Source organism: Pyrgilauda ruficollis, unplaced genomic scaffold (assembly GCF_017590135.1).
Source record: "Pyrgilauda ruficollis isolate IOZ18807 unplaced genomic scaffold, ASM1759013v1 scaffold27, whole genome shotgun sequence".
NCBI classification, from domain to species: Eukaryota; Metazoa; Chordata; class Aves; order Passeriformes; family Passeridae; genus Pyrgilauda; species Pyrgilauda ruficollis.
The window spans coordinates 7,230,075-7,247,957 of NW_024524044.1; the positions used below are offsets into that span (position 1 = coordinate 7,230,075).

A 17,883-nucleotide genomic window follows, 5' to 3' on the forward strand; every position below is an offset into this window, starting at 1 on the left:
CAATGCATTTTATAAATTTCTTATCCAATCAGCTACTTCCACAAAGCTTGCTAGCATCTTCATAAACCAATTGTTAATTGCTACATTTTACATGATTCTGCTGCAATGCATCTCTTTTTATCCAATCATATAACTCTACAGAAACTTATTGCTCTATCTTCTACTTTTTATCAATTCTACAACAAGTGCTATTGTTAAACTTTGTTTTCTACTATCTTGCTTAACATACTTGTTCGCTTATATGAGGCATGTTTCTACTTGCTTAAAACATATTTCTGCTTCAACTACAAATCTTTATTCTTTGTATCTGTTTCACTGTTCTGTTCTAAAGCTTCCAGCCTTCTCCAAGGCCTTAGGTCAAACACTGTATCCATCTCAATCTCTGAGCTTGTATATTGGAGGCCTTGGGAGCTCTCTGTGCTTGCACTTCCCACACACTCCAATATTCCTAGCTCAATAAAGGTATTGTTCCCAAAGAGGCGCATACCTGTAACTATGGTTTAATATAAACTGAATACATAAAAATTGGTTACCTGTGAATTTGTTATGTATGCCTTGATCGGTTATGCTACAGTATAAAGCAGTTGTATGGTATCTATAAGAAAAACATCCCTTTTCAGTACAGTGCCTACTCTGGGGCCTCTGCTCTATTTAAGCAATTTGTTGTGCTTTTCATCAGATTAAGTTTTTATTTACTATGTGGTTTAAGTTTCAGATGAAAATTCTTTACCAAAGCTGAACTACCAAAAGCAGAATCTATCACTGTCCCATTTTTCCATGTGTCAGTTTCAATTATAATTGATTTCCAACTCTGATTTGCTTTGTTGCACGTGCTCTTGACAGGAGAATTTGGTACAGCTCTGTGCTTTCCTGACACATATTAGCCACTGACCTCGATATTTGAGATGAGGCTTGAGTACCTTTGCCATAGCCCCTAAGAAAAGAGTTCAGGATTCCCTGCTCCATCACATCACATCAGCTACCGCTTTACCCAGACTGAAAAGTAGGCCAGACGTTCACATCTTTCTAGACCTTACAGCAGAGCTAATGAGCTTTGAAAATTATTACTATTTTTAAACTGCCTTGAAAAGCTTGCTGTGAAAAGGTACACCTAGACGGTATCATTGTGGAATACCATCTTTGCCAGAAAAAGTGATCTGAGTAGGTTTGGCACTTGGTGAATGACAAATCTTGTAATTTTGGCAATTCTTTTTCCATACAGTTTTTGAAGGATAAAAACAATTTCCAGTAACTGGACCCAGAGGAATTAAAATAATTTACAAATGTAATTGTGACTTAGTCTAGTTAATCACTTCCAACAGACTGGAATAATATTCAAAATGTTATTTATTATCAAGTCATATAGAGCACGACAGTCAAAAGATCTGCATTAGGATTTGCAAGGTACAATATCTGATTTATAGAACTGCCATGTTAGATATTTAAGGTTCACTCCTCATTCCTCATTGTTCCTTCATGTGTAATTTCTGACCTTTCCCAACCCTTCAAACAAAGGTTTTGAAGAGTTCTTTTCTGCTTCTTTTTCCTGCAAGAAGGACCCAAGCCACAGCACGTTGCTAAACAAATGCACCGACTGACCTGCAGGGAAAAAAGCAATTCTTCACCTTTCTCCTTACTCTTAAAGCCCTTTGGTTTACTCTCAACAAAACAACAAGTAATGGAAGCAGCTGTTTTCCTTTAAGTCAAATGCAGTTTTCTGGGCAGGGAGACCTTACACACTCGTCATGGTTTAGGAATGGCAGTTCCCAGTTCAGTGCCCCCACCAAGACTCTCCAAACCATGCTCCACTGTCTCTCACTCCCATTTTCTCCTCTACGTCCCCTGCAGCAGAATGGGGAAGAGAATTGGAGACACAAAAGGCAAAGGTCACAACTTGAGATAAGAACAATTTACTGGAAACAGCAAGGGAAGAAGAAAATGAATAGTAACAGCAACAATATTAAGGACAGAGGGTAAAAGAAAAGAAATTATGTCCATGGGAAAAAATCCTGGATTGTAGACCAGAGAGCCCACTCTGCCTTGCTTACTCCACTTCAAGGAACCTCTGCTCAGAAGAGAGTCCCTTTCCCCCACCCCTGGCAGTGATGTGAAGTGGTACAGAATGAACTCTGCATCCCAGCCATGTCCACTCCTGGCTACAGCAAAAAAATTACCCCCTGTCCTGACCAGAGCCAGGACACCACGACACTGCAGGTACCAGGGCACCTCTGTGTGATGGGAGGCCCCAGGGCAGCATGTCTAGATGGCCCGTGACAGCTCCCCTTCCCTGGCTTATGTCAAAGGCAATCACTCCCATGTTTCCATTCTTATTAACGGGATTTTACTCCTTTAGCATAGTAAGTATGTTAGGAAAAGTGTATCCTCCAAGATGGGAGTAGCAAATGAATGTACGTCAGTGACAGCATTTAAGACAGCTGGGTGGGGAAAGCCCCCTACCCACCCCTGTTAAAAACAATAAAGAGTCCCTTTGGTTAATACACACCCTGTCAGCGACTGATCATACTTGTCACTTCAAACACTGCTCAGAGGGGCTTTGCATTGCTCAAGGCATCATTTGCAGACAGAAGAACTAAGAAAGAAAATCTGTAATTAGATCTGTTCCAGCAGCAGATTTCAGTTTCAGTTTTGCTGCTCTTTTAACCAAAAAACTCAAGTAGCATTTATAAACTGCCATTATCCAGAGAATTCCTTTCAGTGAAGTAACACCTCCATAATTCAAAACTATCTGATAGCTGGCCTTTGAAATTACAACTGAATATGGGCTCAATGCTAAAGGTGTAGCTTGTACAAAGCTGTATTTTTCGTCAGCGTCACTTTAGCAGTGTCAGTCCACAGGCTGCACACACACAGAGCAGAAGGTACAGAACAAAGTTATGCTTAAAGCTTTGTGCAATAAAGCAGCTGATATAAAAAATGCAAAACCAAAACCCAAAACCTTTTTCTTTCCTGGCACATATTTCCCAGTTCAGCATATATCCTTATAAAAAATTCAAATTAAAACAAGTATCTACTAAATGTAAATTTATTCCTAGACTTTCAGTAGACAAATGATCCCAAACCAGCAGTTTTACGGAGATACCTCTGTAGGCATGTATCAGAGTTGCAGCAGAAACAAGGAAAAACACATTGTAGCACATTGTTCTGGGGTGAAGTCCACCCATACCTTTACCAAATACGAATTCATCAATTAGAGTACAATGCTGCTCTACATTTTTTATGCACTTTGGATCTGGTATTCCATCATCAGATGAATGTTTTCCCAAATCATAGTTCTTACTGAGAATTTCATGTACAGGAAATGCTGTGAGCAGGAGCTGCAGCAAACTGTCTCATAAAGATTCTCACAAAGATTGTTAAACAATCTTCATAAAATTGTTTCTACTACTATCCTCTGGAATTTTGTCTGTTTCCTCTGAAAAAAATCAGAATCCTCTGATTTTTTGTTTCCAATTCTTAACATTCACTCTTTACTTTAAATAACACTTGAAGTAAATTCTTATTTGGATTTTTTTTTCTCTCTTCCACTGAATAACATTTTTTTGCAGTGGTCCCACTGCACCTGAAGAACTTGAAAATGTATTTACTTAATTTTTTTCACAACTCCATTTAAATATTTGGCCTTGCCCTATATGGTAGTATCCCAGTTCCTGCCAGTTTTACATCTTAATGCAATGGCTTGGCCAAAAAGTGACCTAGTGTGCATAAATTCTTGTGATCTAAAACATTGGTATTGAAAAGCTAAGCACTCATCCCTGTTAAGACAATAAACTCTCTTCCTTCTGTTGCAAACCTCAGCTTGTATCCTCTGGGCTCCAGTGCCCTTCTCACAGTCCCACTTCCTGCTGCTCAGTAGGCAAAGGATTAGCATTAAGCTAAGCATTTCAAAGCCGTGTCTGTAAATCTCTGGATCCCATAATGCAAAAGCTGATGAGAAAGTTCAATCACTGACCAGGATTGCCTCCTTGTTTCTGCAATATGTTATTTATTTACATTCCGTCTTTCCATCTGGAGTTTCAAGAGTATGACATGTCCAAGAGCTCAAACCCAGCTCTATTTGGAAAGACTTCCAAAGTCCTTAAGTTTTTACACTCCCTTAAAACACAGAATTCAAAGAGCCAAATTACACAGGCACCCGTAAAAACACTATTCCAAAGCTATTCTCTTTTCTTTTTACCCTGAAAATACATTTTTTCTTTTTAATTACAATTTTATCACTTTTTTTTGCACTTATCCATATAGTTGGAGCAATTAATAGGTTCATGTTCCTTTACTGGTCTTTCATAGTTCTATTATTTTCCCTCACAGCTCCTCCTTTTATATTCAGATATTCTTCCTCCTTGATGATGTTGCTGTGTGTGATGTACTTCACATTCCAAGCATATTTTCCCTTTCTAGTAGGAAGGTGATGTTTTGATTCAGTTTTCCTATATGCTGGAATGTATATGGAAAAAGAAAGATGTGAAACCAGCAAGACATGCCTGGAGTTTTCACTGGATGTTAGTGAACCAGTATTAACCTGATCTCCTGTTGGTTCAGATTTTGAGTGTATTTAAATATATATTTCAGTAATGTAAAAACTACTAGAGTAGACATTTGAAATTTTATTAATGTTGAAGAAACTCACCAAAGGAAATAAGATTTTTATTTGTAATTAAGAAAATTGTAAATAACGGCTAAAAGTCATTGCTGCCCGAGATGCTCATCCTTCAGAAACCAGAGGCTGCAGGTGCTGCACGTTCAGGACACAAAAATCTCAGGATTCCACTCACAGTCAGACACTCACAGCTCTCAGCACTGACCAGGACAGGTAACTAAGGTCCAAGGCCCACCTCAGTGACTTCCACTGCTCCTTACCAAGGCTGCCAATGAGAGCCATTTTTAAATGTCTGTCCAGTAATTCCTTCCTATACAGTGATCCTTAGCATGAACAAATATATAGTTGTTAATTTTTTTCTACACATTATATTTAGAAACAGAAACATGTACATTTTAATCCAACAAACTATACATTCATTTGGAGCATTATGTTGGATAAAGGCTACTGATGACAAAGTTTTCACAGTTATGAAATGGAAATAAAAGTCAAATACAAGGAAAACCTCATTAATTGGAGGAATCTTTATTAAACATTTTAACACAATACTCAATAGTAAAAAAATAATGTCATGCATATGTAGAGTCTTTAGGCAGGGATCTCAGACAAGGCATGTGGTGAAATTGATTTATTTCACTCTGAAGTTCAAAACATCTTTTTATTTATTACTTTACAAAGACTTGTTTAGAAAAATGTACAATATCAATATCTTTCAGAGTTGTTCACAAAAAATCTAAAAAAAGAAATCCACATTTTCATACCCTATATAAAATAAAGGCAAAGAAAAAATTCCCTTCAATTTAACTCCTAACTTGTGGAAACATTTGGGTATGGCCAGTGTCTAAAGTTTTATAATATTAATTTGTTGTAATTATTTTTTGTTGATGCATTTATGGAAAAATTCAAGAAAACATTCTTAAGTCAGTCATTCTTATCTCTCTGATAAACTGCAAGTTCAATTCAAAAATATTTTTATTTTTTAGAAATTTTTAAAGGAAATGTGCACTCACCACTTTTAGTATTTGTTGTCTTATACACAGATCAATAAAGAACAGTATCTTGGCTTATGACATATAAACACAGTGTAATATTTACAATACAAGAAATTTACCAGAGGATATATGATGAAATTTTAAGACAAATTGCATAATCTATTAAACAGCCCCCAAAAATGAAAAAAATAAAATGTCATCTACTATCAAAATAATAATCTACTTACAAATATTGCATCTTGCTTCTGAAGTTCTTTAAAAACAGCTGCTGTAAATACTAAGTAATTTTTCTCTGATGGAAAGCATTTGATTTGACAGGGATTTCTACATTAATTATCTTTAGAGAAACATGTCCTGAACTTGTCCTAGAGACTTCTGAATGCAAAGTAAAACCATCACATAGTTTTCTAGTCCAGCAGAATTTTCAGTCCATGATAGCAACAGATCAGTTATGTATCTCCAAATTTAGGCACACAATCTGATTATGTAAGATGGAAAAGGCAGATCAAGCCTTTGAAAATACAGACCCAGCTAACAAACATGCTAACACCTCTGGTACCCAACAAGGCCACCCCAGAATCATTAGCATCTACCAAATATCAATATCCATTTTACAATTTTACACTACCTTACTTTCATGATTGACTTTAATTTTAGTGAAAATCTCCACATGGTCATGTTCACAACCCCATCAGAATCTACAGTAACAGGCACATGTAGCAGTTACTAACAGGAGGAGCTTGTCTAAATGTGCGTATCAGTATAAAGTCAAAGAAATCCCTAAAAACCAACCTCCCTGTCAAGCTGAGAACAGTAATATTGGCTTGCACAAAGTATTCTGAGTTTACTAAAGAGCTCTTTATCTTTGCCTCTGTTGATGTAATTTAATCCAAAAATGAACACACAGCATCATCCTGACTACATTTTACTGAGTAAAATTCACGAATGTAGCGTAACCTCACCACTGCCTTTTTGAAGGATAGATGGAAAGCAGATTGCTTCCATCAACCTCAGCCAAGCAGCTTCCAGTGAAAAGCTGAGCACCTCCACTTGCCCTTAGATCACAAAGTCGCGTGCCAAGAAAACAGCAAACATATCAAAGTATAATTCCCATTCCCATTCACACATAAACTAAAAAATCATAAAAACAAGTTGAATTCCTAAGAAAAAGGTAATTTTTTTTTAATACAGTCTCTAATCCCAGCCCCCCACAGAAACTGATTCTTACTGGATTACTTCTAATTAGCAACACATGACTATACAACATCTTCAGCAACTGTGGTGTCAAAAATTTGGTAATAAACTTGATTTTTCATTGCGTCTCTGACATTATAGGACTTGATGAAGCATTCCAGCCACGGCAAGTCACCTACCAACAAAATCCAAATTACTGTTCAATATTCATTTCCAATTTTTATACGAGGCAAGTATAACTTGAGCAAGACATTAACTAGGATATCTAAATGTATACAATAGTTAATACGAAGAAAAATTGTGAGCTTTGAAATTCCAATTGGTATCTTTTAAGTTTCCCACAAGATCTGAAATGGTGTTCAGTGACAGTCTTCCAAGACATGACCTCCCTGCACCAGCACTCCACAGAACACTTGGACCCAGTAGTTGTACCACAGTATAAAATACATATATTTAAAGACTTTCCAATAATAAAATTTCATCTCCACATGTCTCAATGAGAAATTTCACTGGTCTCAAAGGGAAAATCCTTTACAATCTTTATTACAGGACAATGCTTTTAAAGTATGGCAAAGACTCCAGGGTGATTGCAGTGGTCACTGACAGCCATGTACTTGGAGTATGCTCTGGAGGTTGGAGCTGCATCACACATTCATCCACCTTGGACACATGTAATTTAGGGAGGGCTACTTTCTGCCACAACACATACACTGCACAAAAATCTCTGTAAATGGATTTGGATTAAGCACTGCTCCATTTCCATGAACATTTCCCATGGCAAGGGATGCTCTAAGTCAGCACGTGCAATCAAAAGTAGGACATCACCCAAAGCATGTGCCATTCACGGAATTTCCTTTCCATTTTCCCTAATGTGCTGTGACATTCAGTGTGAGGGTGTTCTGGTTAACTTCCATACGAATACAGATGGCATGTTAGTGCCTGCACAGGCATGACTGTATTCACACACCACTGCATGCTACACGAGAATTTCATAGACCATTTATTTTCCTTCTCAAAGGTGGAGTTAATATGAAAGACATGCTTCAGAACAAATTAACATGAACCCTGCTTTCAGGCTCCAGCATTTTTCAGTATTGAGTTTTGCCTGTGCCTAAGCTGCATTCTAAGACTTTTCATATGCAGTAGCAGATTGAAAGACTGCTTCCTTTCCCACCCCCCTTTTAAAGTAACAGCAAACTGACCTAATTTTCTTCCTGGAGGACAGAGTGCATTCATGGTCATCTGCATCTTTTGCTGAAGAAAATTATTAGTTAAGATTTCAGAGGCAGGAATTTGGAAAAACTTCTCCTGAAAGAGAACAGAAGAATATGAGGTGTTAAAAATCATTAGCCAGAACCCTGATTGCATGTTCTTTTATGAATTTAAAATCAGGTAACACAACAGAAGAATAGTATTGTTTCAAAAACCTGTTTGGATACAGAAAAAACCTCAAGCTGTCTGAAAAAATTAACGCTCTTTTTTTCACTACCCCTGAGTATTCAGGGACTACAGCCACCCAGAAAGCACATCTACGTAAGTCTCTACACATAACTGCCAGACATTCCTCATGAACCTCCACAACCAGACAATATCAGACAATATTAGGGCCAGAGAGGATGGTCAGTGCCTCTCAACAGTCCCTCACATCTTGAGAGGAACAAAATCACTTGAAAACAAGGGGCACTGCAACCTGGTTTTATATTTGTGGCATTCTCTTAGTGCGAGTTTCATTTGCTGGTAGTTTTAGAAACTATGGAGAAAAGGCTTATACTGTGGGGTACACTTCTGAATGGAGACAGAAAATAATAAATGGAACATTAAAATGTTAAATAAACATTTTCTGTGTATTATTAAAGTACATACATTTAGCATGACTGAAAAAACTCCAAGTTTATTCTTTCCAAGTTTGTTACCTGATTTTGGATCTCTAAAGGCTCATCATCTTATAACTTCTCATAGTGAGCTAAGATTTTTGGTAGTAATTTCTCATTATTGTTAAAAGAAATAAATACAGAATAATCTGCCTCTGTATAATCTTTGTATGACATGTTTAATGGCAATGATCAGAAGTTAGTGGATAATCCAGCAGCAAAAATGACACAGATCACTTTCTCTTCTCTCTCTTCAGTCTTCTTCTGACTATAAAACTTTTTCATTTTTTTCCTTCACTGACTTTTCCTGTAAGGAGGGGAGGAAAGAAAAGCACTGTGTTCTTATGGAAGTGCAACTGGAAGTAATGTAAAGCTGCACTTCAAAGCAGCCCAGCTCCTTCTCAGGTGGTGCTGAAGGACTGCAGTTTAGGCTTGGAAACTCTTGGCTTGTCTTTGAAGTACCACCAGCAGGAATGCGAGCAGCTGGCACTTAAGAAGAAACTGTGGGTATTTTCCTGCAGCTAAACTGTAGGACAGAGCACTATCTGCTAAGAAAGTGAACCACCCTGAAGTAAAAATTTTTTGAATTCTGCATCAAGAGATGGTTTAAATCTTTTCCCCCAACTTTATTTTGCAGTAAATTTTTATTTTTCTTTCTATAAAAAGGAAAAAGGGCAGTAGAAGGAAAAGATGACTGGCTGAAATGGGGATTGTAGTCTTTGATCTCCTTTGCTGCTAAAACATCATGTATTTTAAGAAAGAACACATTTTTTCCTGATATTATTCTTACTAACAGTATTAAAATTAAACAAGGTAGAGTATTCTCTTTAAAGTCCCACTCAAAGTAATTCAATATAATGGTGGAAAATGTGCAGATATATACACATTAAACAACACTACTGTGCAAAAAGAAGTCCCACTAAATTCTTTTTCCGCCCCATTTTGTCACACCCACATTGCCACGACAGGAAAACCATCCAGTCTTCAGTGTCTCAGGTAGCAGGAATGGTCTTAAGTTGCTTCAGAGAAAACTGAAGATAGGTTAATTCTAAGGTTAGTAAAGCAATTGAACAAACTGCTGCTGAAGTCCAAGATAAATATCTGTACAGAGGTAGCTGCCTAGGGAAAGAGGGCATCCTTACCTCATGATCATGTGAAACAAAAAAATCAAGCGTTACTGAATGGAGAAATTCTATTGAGAGTTAAAAAAAGAGATAACGAGACTTTAAACTGATACAGAAGTTAGCTGCATAAATTCTGAAACATTCCTATCATTCACACAGCATTCAGGCTGCATAATTTAACCTTGCCAATAAAAGAGAAATTCAGCCACAGAAATATATAAAAGTTTATGGAAATACAAAACAATCTATCTTCAAGCTTCAGTTTTTTTCTTTATGCTTTAATATTCTATACTCTGTACAGTATTAACTTATAATATTGTAATTATTCCCACAAAACACTGCAGGTAACATAGAATGAATATTTGTGCACATACATTTGCCATTTAAAAACAAATACAATCTGAACTCACATCATCTATAGAGTCTACCTTTACCTAGATTTACTTACATGATCAAAAAGGTAAGCATTTAGTGATCCTGTTTCATCAACCAGTGTAAACTTCATAATAAAAACATACTGGAGCAGTTCAATACCTAAAACTGAAGGAAAGAAAAATTTATATTTCTCTGAGAGAATATGCAAGGCAAACTATAACAACTCGAGCTGACAATATCCCACTTTTAATGCAACTGACTTTGAATACTGTCATTAGAAGTATAAATTAACAGACCAAAACACAGAGGCTCTGATGTATGACAGCAAAATGTAATTTAACCCTTGAGACCACATTACAGTTTTCCTAGAAACATTTTAATAGATGAGCCTATAAAAACACAAAGATTTTTAAGTACTTATTCCTATGCTAGTGAACAAAAAAAATAATATTTGCTTAGATCTTAGATCTGATCTTAGTAGGATCCTCCTCTCCTGTGTTCTTGTATCCATGGGAGATTAAAGGACAGGTGCTCTTAATTCAGTGGAAATAAGAATGCCACCTGAAAACTATCTTCTGAGGAAAACAGTTTACTTGATATGATGTAGTAAAAGCTACCAGGCTTGTTCAGAAAAAACTTTGCTAGCAGTCCTTAAAGTATTCTTGCTCTGCGTCAGTCTTTTCTGGGTACACCCACTTAAACTGGAAGTCATTTTATGTTTAATTCATCTGATAGACTTGCAGGTTTATAATTCAGGCTCAAAATACAGCTGATAGAAGAAAAAGATACATAAAATAGTGTAACTGTCAGGAAGCATTTATCACCAAAGGGATATTGGGGACAGCCAAAGGTGATATAGAGACTCCATCATCAGAAGGCATGAAAAGACACTTTACCGTTAGAAATCAAGAGTTCTGATAGAATGGTGGTCCTACAACCTGACTGGCCTTTAGGAATCTTCTCTCAACACTATTGGGGAACCATGAATAGCACACTCTGGAGAACTATATCTACAAACAATGGTTACAGAAAGAGAGATAATAATTGTTTGAATTCTTTCCTCTAAGTTTCCCACAGCTTCTAAAATCCTGGGAGAACTATGTCTCTCTCTGTTCAGAGGATATGTAATTACTACAAGCATTAATTAATATTGTTTTCATTTTGGGAATTAAATCTCAAGCATTGCCAGTTAAATATTACTTTACAATTATTTAAAAGAATACAATCATGAAAGTTTATTTAAGAAAACCACTGTATTGCTCAAACAGTTTTCTTCTTTTAGAAAGTGTTTACCAAACTGATATACTGCTAGATATGACAGATATAACTTAATATGCTAGAACATGAATTGATAAACATGCAAATATTCTTTTTCCTTAATGCGTTGTAAAGTTTTAAACTCCATTTCCATCATTTTAACATGTTGACTGCATATAGTAACACAAGGAACACATGAAGCACAGAATACACATCACTGTTGTGGAATAATTCCTTTCATTTGAGCATTATTTCTTGCAGACTCTCTGGAACATGAAGTTTACAGAAGATAGAAGTCTAACTTGCATGAGTCATTAAATAAGACTGTCTTTAGTTCAGGTCAGAAAAACAGTATCTACAAAAGGAAAAGCAAGAATAACTTCTGCAAGTATGTACAGTTTAAAGGTAAGATCTACAATATAAAATTCTTGACATCTGCACTACCATAAGTGTTACTACTGATACCAATGGTAAAAGAAACTAGTCAACATTTAAAATCTTTTAATTCATACTGGAATAGTTCCATAAGTAACTATGTTATTTCAACTGGTAAAAGGTGAATGAGTTTTACAGCACCATTTTCAGCATGACCATAATTACATGCTTTCTGTACAAAACTGCAACACAGAACTGCAAATCAAACTGTTTCACATCAACACTTCAGAATCAAGACACAAAAGTATTTCGGGACAGTATCACATTAGCTAACCTTGTGCTATTTCAGCTGGTTCCCATGATGGTTGCTGTTCTGCTGCAATGGAACTTAGACTCTTCATAGGCTTTGGAGTTGAACACTGCTTGCACCTAGCATTTAAAACATGATATTGAGACTAACCAAACACTGACGTATTTGTACTAGAAGTGTTCTGCACAGAAAAAACCCAAACTCTGATTTTCTTTCACAGTGGAAGTGCAGAAGTATTTCTATTGCTGCTTGAACAGACACACCAGATTCAGAGCACAACAAAACCCTTAATGCTGTTTTTGAACTATCCATGAGGAGAAATAAATATGGAAAAGACTACTTCAGTGATTAGACAGGAATTAAACTGTACATCAAGACGGAGAGAGCTGGGATTGTTCAGCCTGGAAAACAGAGGGCTCTGGGGAGACCCTACTGTGGCCTCTCCATATACAAAAGGAGCTTATGAGAAAGACAGAGAGAGACTTTTAACCAGGGCTTGTATTTTTAAACTGAAAGAAGGTAGATGTAGACTGTGCAGAAAGAAAAACCATTTCACAAAGAAGGAGCTGAGGCACTGGAACAGGCTGTCCAGAAACACTGTGGATTGCCCATACTTGGAAGTGTCCAAGATGAGACTGGATAGAGCTGAGCAACCTGGTGTAGTGCAAGGTGTCTATGCCCAAGGCAGAGGGATGGATTAGATGATCATGAGAGGTCCTTTCAACACAAACCATTCTATGATTCTAAGATCACTACACTGCTAAACATATGTTCATATGCCACTACTCACTTTGTAAAAGCAGTAATGAATCTGAACTTGTAGCATAGTCTAAACCCATTACAGAGTTACAGGAGAAATTTGGCTTTCCCTGTGTTGAGAATATTGACTAAGAGTTGTTAAAACAAACTATTTTATTCCTGGTGTATTTACAACAATTATTATAAAATTTACACATGACACAGTAAGCTAATGCTGCAAGTGGGTGGAAATATTGAAGAACTATTTAGTTGCTCCCATTTACCTCAAGGAATGAAATTGCAGAACAAAACTAATTTGTTCCAAATTCAGCTTCCATATTAGTGTATTACAGTTAGAGCCTTAAATAAACATTTATTATCTTTTAGAATTATATGCAAACCATGCCATAAAAATCAATAAAACTACTTCTGCTTAAGTGATATAAAGTCAAGTCACTTTTTTCCTTTAAAAAATCCACTCAAACTCCAATAAGCTAACTTAACTGTGAATTTTGCTTTTTATATGTAGTGTGTCTGTGTTTATTTTTATATATGAATGAATGTACATGCAAATGCACACACATATAATTCATTCTACCATACAGAACCCTTTCTAGACTTTGCTAAGTATATGCCACGGATAAAATGTGCATGAAACATAGCTCTGAAATGTCAGCATATTTGTGAGGTTCCTTCTTAAATATCTTACAAACCATTTACTTTTATAGTCCAACATTTGCAAAAAGACCAGCATCTGAAGGTGAGTTGTGTATAGCTGGGTTCCTTCTTAAATATCTTACAAACCATTTACTTTTATAGTCCAACCACTTGCAAAAAGAGCAACGTCTGAAGGTGAGTTGTGTATAGATAGGCAAATATAAGGGTATGGATTATGAAACTACAAGCAGAAATACTTTGTATTGGTGAAGATCCTGTCCCAGCAGGAGCACCCATATACTGCCTTTATTAAAAAAAAGCTGTAGACAGCAATATCTGTAAAGGTCAAAACTATATATACAGAGAGAAACAATTATCTGTATTCATTTTATGGATGGCCCCTTATGGGAGACTTTAGGCTTCACAGGAAACATGAAATATTTCTGCACAGAAATGTTTTTACTGCCTGCAGACCCAGCATAGCACCCCACTGCACAGTGCTCTGCCTGAACTGCTGATAGAGAGGACTCAGTAGCTTGCATGGAGGAGATTGGTATTTCTGAGCTCAGCAGCTCAGGGGGGGACACACTGCTGACAGCTCTCACTGAGCAGGAACATGGCATTGCATGGCAGATCACACATACCAGACCTAGGTGTGGGTATTGTATTCCACAGCTTTGGAATTTTGGAATTCAGAAACCTGTTGAAGTCATCTCTACAGTGAATGTCATCCACCAACAGGTAAGGCACTGTGCAGTGCTGTGGATCACAGTAAGTTACAAACGGTAAGGAAAGGCTATCCAAAATCCCTTACTGCTTCCAAACCTCAAGCCTTCCCAACACTAAGAGAGAGAATGAGGTGTAAATTGACAGGCTATTTAAATATTATCTGTTATGTTGTGTGTATATATATATATATAAAAAAACCCCCCTCAGCATACAGTTTTAAAAACAACATATGTTTTGACTTCAGTCTAAATGAGACCAGAAAATGGAAGATCTGGACAAGAAGAGGTATTCAGGTACTTTGCACTCCATGTGTGTTTCCATTTCCACAGCAAACTGCCCAGCCCATGCACCACAGACAAGACTGAAAATGGACTGCTGTGTAAGAGTTATAGATCAAGAGCCAAACTGCAGTCAGTCCTTTGATACCAGGTATCAGATGATATGGCATTACATCCCTGATGTCAGTTCTGTGGATCATGCTATGTATTTTACAGAGAATCTTTGGGTAAATTATCCCTTCAAGCACTGCAGTCTGAACTACTGAAGAAAATGCTAGCTATTACTGCAACTAGTGAAATATCAACAAATACTTTTAACCTACCCATAATATTTTACATTCCCTTTTAGAAGAAAAGGAGCTGAAAGATCTAGTAATTCAAGATCATCTTCTGTGGATCTCACAGGAATAACGCACTTGAATCTTTTTGTAAGTTTCCAGATTTCTTTTAGTGTTCCACCTATTAAAAGCCAAAAAAACATGATTTCTTAAACAGTAGTCAGAAATAAATTGAACAACTACTCAGCTGATTTCATAGCCTTCAATAATAATTGATATCCACTACCAAAAACTCAAAGAAGAGTCCAATACCTTCTTACTTTTATTCAACAACAGACTCAATTAAGAAACAAAGATGGACATTTATCAAAGCAGATGCCTTAATATCTTCTTCATAGCTAACAGTGTAACCAAGAGGTTGTACTTAGTTAACATCACTTTCCTATAATTACTCCTATGATTTTACTAGCCATTTTCTTAGAAAAAAATCAGAGTAAGCAAACTGACCTTTTACATGCACATATCCATACACACACATACTTAGTTGCTGACACTTTAATATCTGAAAATAGATTCACTGAGTTGTATTGCTCAGCTGTTCTAGGAAAACAGAGAAGAAATAGGTTTTTTTTTCCCAGAAAGAAAAGGTTAGATTGAAGTCAGTAGGGAACACGTCAGAAATAAAGCAGCTATCAGAACTAATTCATTCTAAAAGAAAGCAGAAAACAGAAGGGGTTTTGTAATTGACCCTCACACAAAGGACCACCTGACTTACATTTGCTTATTCACATCACTGCTTGAGCACAACTGAAAGCTTTGTTGTGAACTCTGAATGGTGCTATATGCAATTTATTATTTTTATTATATAAAAATTCCTCAATAGTATTCTTGCTAAATTGCTTTGTTTAAAGGTCAGTGGCTATTTCTCTTTCCTGAGGAGATCTGATAAAAGCCACACCAAACCAAAAAAAAAAACCACTGAGAGAAGCTCTATTAATCTGAAACAACACTGACATCCAGAGGCTGACAAATTTAATTGGAGGCTTGTATTACCAGAAGCCTTTCAAAAGTTTCTACATCAATACTAAAACCAGGCTTGTTTAGAAGACTTGGCAAGCTTTTAAATCAGAACTGACAAATAAGTAAGCACAGATAGCAAAAAAACCAAACCCCATTCAGATGTTAATTTTAGCATAATCAACAATAAACAATATTGGCACAGTTTAAAAATAGACTTATTTTTAAGCGGCTTAGAAGACCTTTACAGACTACAATTCTCCTGTTTGCACAACAGTAACTTATAGTTCCAGCTCAGTTTTTCTTTTCTGTGAAGATACCTTTATGATCATCACTACTTATACTGAATACGACTTCAACACATCTTTACTTTGTACACAGAGTGGACACAGTGCTGTACGAATTGGTGTATTTGCAATTTGCCTTACCTTCTATCATTATCAAGGTGTCCTCAGGATGTTGAAGCATTTCATCATGCTTCACAAAATGGATGGCTATTTCCCTCTGTTTCTGCTCTTGTGTAGTCCATGTTACAGATTCATACCAGGATGTATTGTGTAATTCTGGGTTTGGGGCAATACTGGTAGAGCTGTGTAAAATGCAGTCAAAGTCTTCTCTATCTGGAACTTCTTGCCTAAAAAATTGAGTAAGTATGTTCTAACAGCTTCTCCTTAGGCAAACTACCAACAAGGATGACAGTACTCCAAATAAATATTAGAATATAGTCATGAGGGTCAAAGAACATACAGGAAAAATATCCTCATTGTTTTATCAGTTTAAACATTAAGAGTTGTATAGTATATTATGACTTTCCATGTTAATAAATACGCTAAGTAATATGGTAACCTACCTAAGAGCAGAGGCAGCCTAGTGGCTACATTCCATACAAATGAAAATCCTTGGAAAACCAAATTATCAGCTTTATGTGATTTCAGTTGGGCCTTAAAACGGGCACCTCATCATTAGAGTGAAAAGACTACATAAACTTATGTAGTTTTTTCAATTTTTATGTGTTAGTCTGTTTGACTTTGCAGAAACTGAGGGGAAAAAAAAGAAAAAAAAGGACAGGACCAGGATAGCCTCACGTAAGTACTGTGAAGGGAGAATCTGCAACTATGCACCACAGTTTCTACCCTGTCCTGCTGGAGCGCACCGTTCATGCACTTCCACTTGTCATACACAGAGAAGCAATAATGCAGGCCATCCAAATTACACAAAAATTACAGAATCAATTAGATTGTAAAAGGTCTCTGAGAGTATCCAAAGCAGGGCAACAAAGATGGTGAAATGTCTTGAGGGGAAGTCGTATAAGGAGCAGCTGAAGTCACTTGGTCTCTTCAGCCTGGAGGAGACTGAGGGGAAACCTCATCACAATCTGCAACTTCCTCCTGAGGGGAGAGGAGAGGCAGGCACTGATCTCTTCTCTGTGTTGACCAGTGATAGGATCCAAGGGAATGGCCTGAAGTTGTGTGAGTTCCCTGATATTTTTGGATCCAGAAAAGATGCCTTGTCTGGAAGACGCATTTTGTCAAAGATATTTTATTAATTTGTTTGGAGACTATTACACCTCTTTGCATATCCTATTTTAAAACTCCAATAAAGAAACACTTAAGATCCTTCTATACAGCTATAGTATGGAAAAAACTGTACTGCTGAATTTGCAAAGAAAGAAAAATTTTTGTTTTGAAAGCACTCAACGGATTCTGTAAATGGAACTCATCTGAGGATTTAAAAAATTCCTACTTATTATCAGTGAGTTTCAAATCTTTGCACAAAATGATATAAATTTCATTCAGCTTATCTCACACAAAAGAATTTGAAAACAAACTGAAAATCTAGGCATCCCAAAACATACAGAGCAATTCCTAGTTACTTATACTGTGCAAAACACTTACAAAGAGTTGCATTTGGAACAATGTAGTTTAACAGACTGATGGAGCTTTTGGGGTTTGTAAGTTCTCAGCTTTGCTCTAATGCGATACTGTTGAGGAGCTGTGCTGTTTGTTATGGTTTTCAGTTCTGTGTTACTCAAATCCTGATGATCTGTTAATACTGCAAAACAATACACAGAGA

The 17,883-nt window shown here is 36.6% G+C and overlaps 1 protein-coding gene across 5 annotated transcripts in view; it reads right to left on the minus strand.

Annotated features, from left to right (window-relative positions):
• Positions 1-1,155: 1,155 nt before the first annotated feature.
• The window catches only part of POT1 (protection of telomeres 1), a 64,988-nt gene continuing 48,260 nt past the window's right edge, over positions 1,156-17,883 (minus strand). For 3 of the 5 annotated variants that reach the window (XM_041471560.1, XM_041471559.1, XM_041471563.1), the window contains 7 exons: positions 17,706-17,862; positions 16,239-16,444; positions 14,839-14,974; positions 12,138-12,232; positions 10,245-10,336; positions 8,004-8,109; positions 5,570-6,976 (listed from right to left, as the gene is read on the minus strand). In XM_041471560.1, the coding sequence (XP_041327494.1) occupies positions 6,864-6,976; positions 8,004-8,109; positions 10,245-10,336; positions 12,138-12,232; positions 14,839-14,974; positions 16,239-16,444; positions 17,706-17,862 (905 nt within the window). In that variant the 3' untranslated portion in view covers positions 5,570-6,863. Of the gene's footprint in view, positions 1,843-2,503; positions 2,591-4,702; positions 4,881-5,569; positions 6,977-8,003; positions 8,110-10,244; positions 10,337-12,137; positions 12,233-14,838; positions 14,975-16,238; positions 16,445-17,705; positions 17,863-17,883 lie in introns of those variants that run through there. The other 2 variants (XM_041471561.1, XM_041471562.1) reach the window with 2 other exon arrangements.